General features: G+C 48.5%; 1 protein-coding gene across 3 annotated transcripts; it reads left to right on the forward strand.

Annotated features, from left to right (window-relative positions):
* The first annotated feature begins 771 nt into the window (after window positions 1–771).
* Window positions 772–6,103, forward strand: mycn (MYCN proto-oncogene, bHLH transcription factor). Of its 3 annotated transcripts, none has more exons than XM_069657755.1 (3): window positions 772–875; window positions 1,299–1,950; window positions 4,057–6,103. In XM_069657755.1, the coding sequence occupies exons 2-3, from the start codon at window positions 1,320–1,322 to the stop codon at window positions 4,845–4,847; spliced, it is 1,422 nt and encodes a 473-aa protein (XP_069513856.1). In that variant the 5' UTR covers window positions 772–875; window positions 1,299–1,319; the 3' UTR covers window positions 4,848–6,103. The 3 variants fall into 3 exon arrangements, with proteins under 3 accessions (XP_069513856.1, XP_069513857.1, XP_069513858.1); XM_069657756.1 differs by having other exon boundaries at window positions 4,060–6,103; XM_069657757.1 differs by lacking the exon at window positions 772–875 and having other exon boundaries at window positions 1,295–1,950.
* The last annotated feature ends 583 nt before the right edge of the window (window positions 6,104–6,686 follow it).

Here is a 6,686-nt window from a genome sequence, read left to right on the forward strand (position 1 = left end):
AAATGATATGGGCAGCTGTAGAGCGGAGGAAGAGGAGGTCAGGAGGGTTTGATGTGTTGGAATACACAAGTGTGTGTTCATAAGAAATACATCTTTATTTGTTTATCATTTTTTACAGCGAGAATTTACAACATTTTGACTGATTCAGCATTGTTTGTGTTTTACCCAATCTATCAAAATGTTTACTTTTAAAATAAATACAATAAGCATCCTTAGTTTTATGAATGCGCAATAAATACATGATATTTGAGGGCTGTATTTGTGGGGGGTTGATGCTTATAGAACTCTGCCCTTCACCTGGATAGTTCAAGCCCCTCAGGTCAGCACTAACATCCAGGCTGCTGTTATGCCCTTGAGCAATCAGAGCAGCACATCAAATCACTATCAGCCCCTGGCTCAGTTCGACTGTTTCATAGCTGATCCTGAGTTTGACATCCCAGAGGAGAGATGGAGGAGAAAGAAAGACAGCTCGCCCGCGGCTGTCAATGAGAGAACGTTTCTCCCCGTGTTTCTTCCTTTCCTTCACGCCACCTTGTTTTTATCCTTCTTTCATTCTTGCTGCAATGTTTAGGCTATTTTCTCGATTCACCTTGAAAAGAAAAGCTCCCAGCCAGCCTGTCTCCCGCGCCGCAACAAACCCACAGCCCGACTGTACCCCCTCCCTCCTCCTCCTCCTCGTCCACCAGCCTGGAGGGAGGAGTCAGCTCTCCTCCCGCAGAACTGAGTGTATAACACTCTGCAGCCAGCCACAATGTGTGTCAGAGGACTGTCTGTGCTCCCAAAGTAGATGACTGCTCCAAATCTGGTGTCTGTAATACTGACTGCGAGATACGAGAAGAATTGGTTCGCGCATTATCATCCCGAGGCAGGACAAGGTGAGCATCCTCCCTAATTAGCGGTTAAAAATAGAATTTATTATTATTATTTTCTCACATTTTTCACACAAAACATTTCCTGTGTGAGATTTGATTGTTGTCATCCATGTGATTTTCTGTAAACAAGCTTTTTTTTTGCGTCCCAGTCTCATTTTCCGGCACGTTTAGCCAGTGGTGTAGCCAATGCGTCTTTTTGCACAGTTTGTGCGTCACGGTCACATTTACGCACATTCTCCTTTGAGATTTGTGCGGTTTTTAAACCCCAAAGAGGAGTGTGTGTGGAATTTAGTGGTGCAGACTGTGTGTCTGTGTGTGGGCTTTGACTCATGAGTCGTTTTCAGGTGTGATAGAGGAGAGAGGGAATGATCAGAGACGCTCTTCTTGATTTTTTTTGGGACTAAAGTGTCTTTTGTTCCTTTACAGGTTTTTCGATTGTGGGATAGAATGCCGGCGATCATAAGTAAAAACTCCGATTTGGAGTTTGACTCCTTACAACCGTGTTTCTACCCGGATGAGGACGACTTCTACTTCTGTGGTCCCGACTCTGCGCCACCGGGGGAGGACATCTGGAAGAAATTCGAGTTGTTGCCCACTCCGCCCCTCTCCCCGAGCCGAGCCGCGCTACCGGGGGAGCCGGCGGCTGCTTCCCCGGAAGTAGACCCTCTTGGCTTCGGTTTGGGGGATCCTCTGGACTGGGCTTCCGAGCTGCTGCTCTTGCCCGAGGACGATATCTGGGGGGCGTCCGACGATGGGGACCTGTTCGGTTCCGTTATGGATACTACTAACCCCAACAGCATAATTCTCCAGGACTGTATGTGGAGTGGCTTCTCCGCCAGGGAAAAGCTGGAGAGGGTGGTCACGGAGAAACTCGGCAAGGCTATTTCCAGTGCCACAGGAGGCGGCAGCAGGAGCGTGTGCGTCAAGGCGCCGGAGGTGGTGAGCCGCAGCTCGGTGTCAGAGTGCGTGGACCCCACGGTGGTCTTCCCTTTCCCGGTCCACAAGAAGAACGGCAGCAGGGACTCAACCGGGACCGTTAACACATCCACAACGCACGCGAGCAGCCACAGTGACTCCGGTAAGAATCTGAAGATGCGCTAAAAACCTTTGTTTGTATTTTTTTAAACAAATTCTGGTGTAAACAAACCAACAAAAACTGAAATACCACATTTTTATTGTCACTGTTGTTATTATTGGACTGAGCGGAGCTTGTTCATATGACTGGCCCAAAATCGGATTATCTCGTTACATTCCACGCACGCACCCACACACAGACACACGCACGCACACACACTGGAGTATAGTGACACAGTGAACGAGGTTTATGTAATCAGCGGGCTCTTCATCCGGCAGATGGCAGTAAAATGGGGAATTGTGTGCCTTCTTGAACTCAGTTGGCATCCGAGCCAAACAAAAAGACAGCACACACTCACACGCACACACACACACTGCAGCAGCCAGGGCAGGTTGTAGGAGGAGGGAGATGAAAAGGTGTTCAATAATGCGATGAGCTGATAAAGTGTCAGGTTCACGGCGCCGCGAGTGCTCTCATTACGCATGGATTAAGGGGACAATTTGCGCACAGTGGGTGAGAAATTGGCACGTATTTGGGACAGTGTGTACAAACTGTCGCCGTAACTAAAAGGAGAGGAGTTGCAGTATCCACGCGTGTCTTTCCTGATTGTTTTCAGGTGTAATGTAGGAAGTGTTTATTAGGAAAGGATGTCTGCGCGTATTTAATCACCCTAAGACTTCACCTCCCATCTATTACCGCCTATGAGTTCCCTAAACAAACACTCACGAGCTCTTATCAGCGTGTTTTCGCTGTGAAACAGTAGTACAAAGACCTCCAGCTTGGCACAGAGGGCAGACTCAGCCAGCCTTGCCAAACACCTCCTCCAAAGCGAAGGGAAAAAAAGGAGCACGGAGGAGGGCCCAGGCTGGCTGCTTCTTCTGTTAGGGGGGTGACAGCTTTGAAACAAGCGCTCCATCTCGACAGCTGTCTCCCTGGCGCCGCTCCAGCTCCGAGGCTTAAAAAGGGGGTGGTGATCCGATCGCCTGCCGCACCACCACCATCCTGGGGTGATTCAATGCGCTTCCGCCGCTCGCAGCGCTAAGACGCGTTTGTGTGTTGCACGCGTTACGGCGTTTCTCATCAATAACACTTTGAAGGCTGTTATCCTTAAATCAGTTTCTATTAAAGAGGCCTTCATGTAGTGAGATGCTCGGATTGTGCTCCTAAAAATTACTATTCATATGTTGCTTAAGGCTTATATTTTATCTCCTTACGCAGAAATGTTCCCTTTCTTCTATTAATACTCGCTGCAGCTCCAATAAATAAGCTGCTCCCTTGTGAGAGGAAAAAAACACCAACAAGCTCAACCTCAGCTTCACATGTGGCAAAACAGGCCACGCCCCCTCATCCAGCCAGCTGTGCCCAGCTTTGTTTTGATGGCAGCAGCCAGACTGTGTGTGTGTGTGTGTGTGTGTGAGACAGCATCCTGGTGCAGCGATGTCTGAAGTGGGTTACTGTAAGCTGTAAAATGCCACACTCTTCACATGCTCCTGAGCTGATAATGAGAGCCATTATTATCACAAAGGCATTTTTTTTCTTCCACCGGGCCTCACACTCATGTGCGCCTCACCATCGGCCACTTCCTCTCATCTTCAAAGGAGCCGGTTCGTGATAAAACTCAGCTGCTCGATTAAAAATCGCACGTATTAAGAAGAAGCGGGATTTTTCAGTTCACGAGAGGTCAAAGTTAAAGCGAAGTTCTTAATTCCTCTGATACTGAAGTGAAGTTTTAATGCCTCGGCGTGACCGTAGCTGCTCTGAGAGACTGAAGGCGTCCGACTTAGAGCGTCTCGTCTCACCGGGGAAGATTAGGAGAAGTTTAGAAGGAGGGATCGAGCCTGTCTGCTCAGCACTGAGACTCAACATGTCAACGCCTGCAGGCTAGATTAGCTGAGGAGTGACTGACACTAAGCATTAAGAGGGTTCTGCTTATGAAAACAGCGTTGAGCAACACTCTCGCTCCCACACACACACACACACGCTTGATCTCACATATATACACCTTCGCATACATACCTGTCACCTGCTCGTACACATGCATGGCATTGTGGGAATACTTGGTGTGTCAGAGCGATTGAGTCGCTAACATTCTGGTCTCTTTTTCCCCAGAAGAGGAAGACGACGATGATGATGATGATGAAGAAGCAGAGGACGAAGAGGACGAGGAGGAAGACGACGACGATGACGACGACGATGAGGAGGAAGAGGAGGAGGAGATTGACGTGGTTACGGTAGAGAAGAGGCGCTCTACAATCAGCAAGGCGTCACCCATGTCGACAGGCACCGTCACCATCTCCGTGCATCCAAAAAGCCAGGATTCGAGGGGCGTGGTCTCAGGGTCCGGCCTGGTGAGCCGGTTCGTCAGTCGAGCTCCTCAGGAGCTGATCCTGAAGAGGAGCTCGGTCCACCAGCAGCAACACAACTACGCAGCCCCTTCGCCGTACGCCTCGGACGACGACCCCACCCCACCTCCAAAGAAGCAGAAGACATCAGACGCCCCACGCCCCCCAACGAGAACCATCTCCTCCTCCTCCTCGTCTTCCTCCACGTCCTGCAGCTCCTTCACCAGCACGTCAGGGGCGCGCAGCAAGCGCAGTGCCAGCGGCGACAGCAGCCCGCGCGGCAGCTCGGACTCAGAGGACAGCGAGCGCCGGCGTAACCACAACATCCTCGAGCGCCAGCGCCGCAACGACCTGCGCTCCAGCTTCCTGACCCTGCGCGACCACGTGCCCGAGCTGGCGCACAACGAGAAAGCTGCGAAGGTGCTGATCCTGAAGAAGGCCACCGAGTATGTGAGCTCGCTGGAGACGGAGGAGATGAGGCTGCAGCAGGAGAAGGACAGGCTGCATGCCCGCAGGCAGCAGCTGATGCGCAGGCTGGAGCACGCGAGGACTCGCTAAGAGACAACCACTACAACACAGAAACACTCACATAAACCCTGGATAACCCCCCCTGCCTCAACTCAGTCTGTCTCAAACACACACACACATAGGCCTATACACTTAAGCACACACACATAGGCCTGCATATCTGTTCTTCTCAGCGGACGTTTATCTTCAGGTGCAGACACACACACACCTGCAGGAGAAGAAGGAGGAGGGGGGGGTTGCTGGAGGGATGCTCGGACTTTCACTGCCGCCACTTTTTTTGCACATTTGTTGACGTTAAGAATGTTTAGGGTTTACTTTTTCAATCCAGTCACATTGAGGAAAGATTTTAAAAAAGAGAAAAGAAGGAGGAAGTGGCGAGGACACACTTTGTTTGAGGTCTTCCCTTCCTCTGGTTTTTATATCATTTCTATTTGTATTTTTTTTTGTACTCACTGTGACACCAGCCTGGAATCTGATGACGTGATTCCCACATGAATGGATGGATGTCCGAGGGCACTTTGCTTGGAGAGTTCACGTATACAAGAAGCAGTGCACACTTAACTTTTGCCTTCACCACTGCAAAAAAAATAAAGAGACTATGACGACATACGAGGCGTTATGGTTCACAGAAACGATGCCACTACAGGTTCTCTTTCTCTCACTCCTCTCACACTGGTGCTCAAACCAAGTTCAGTGGATGTATAACTGTGCACCTTGCTAGCCGACACTTTTGTATATAACAATAGTGTACAGACAAATACACTCAGATCTGCCTTGTTTTGTAAAACATTTTGTCCTTGTTTTTTTATATACATGTCAGGAAGCTGCCAATAACTAGACTGGAAGTTTATATACCTTTAAAGTACTGTAAGGCCTCGATTTTTGAGAGTCATGAACTTTGTAATATAACAATATATTGTTTTTTTCTTCTCTTTTTCTTTGTATTGTATCATATTACTAATTCTACACACCTTTATGCTTTTAGTGTGACCCTGATACATACTAAATTTGATACTTATATTTTCGTATGAAAATGAGTTCTCAGTAGATATCACTTTATCTCATCGTTTCTCTCCTCTTATCTCAAATGATTCTTTTGTACAGATAAAATGTGTTCTATCCTCATGTACCTGGCCTTTTCTCTTTCTTTCTTCTTCTTTTGTTTATATTTGTAACTATCGGGTGCATAGAACTGGGTAAACGGATATAAGATGTTTGTTTTTTTCACTTTTAAAATGTACATTTAGTGCTGCAACTCATAGCACTTTGAAATACCTCATTTTGAAAAATAAATAGACATCATAAAATCCTAATTTCTTGCCTTTCGTGCATCTTTTATCGTCCCTGAAACTGCAGCATCACCTTTCACCCCGTCGCCCTTCATATCTCTCTTTATCCGTCCTACATTTCCGTGTTTGTTTCTCTGCTCCCAAAGACCCATCCTGACAAAGAAATAAAGAGAGTGTCTTCTGAATCCTCTCTGTCTCAGCACCCTGCGGCTACCTCCCCCTCTGTAGCCTCTCACACCCACCCACACACACACCTACACACGCACACACACGCATTTTCGAGTGCTCCGCTCGCACACACACACACTCTCCTCCCTCACAGCCCTTCCTACTACATTGTTCAGGCTGTTGCCATGGAAACTGGAGCAGCTGCTGAGTGGCAGACAGCGAGAGTGAGTCTTTTATTTGTCTGTTAGTAGTCTGTGTATTTCTGCCGAGCATGTGTGTGCGTGCGTGTGTGTGTATGAATGCAAATGTGTGTATGTGAGTGTACCTTTTGTCCCGGTCTGTGTGTGGCCCGGGCGCCTGATCTCTGCGGCGTTGTGCGCTGCCTGCCACCGTGCCAGGACGAGGCTGGATA

The sequence above is a fragment of the Semicossyphus pulcher genome, unplaced genomic scaffold (assembly GCF_022749685.1).
Source record: "Semicossyphus pulcher isolate SPU_LCO1_2020_fin unplaced genomic scaffold, fSemPul1.0.p SCAF_11, whole genome shotgun sequence".
In the NCBI taxonomy this organism is placed as follows: domain Eukaryota; kingdom Metazoa; phylum Chordata; class Actinopteri; order Labriformes; family Labridae; genus Semicossyphus; species Semicossyphus pulcher.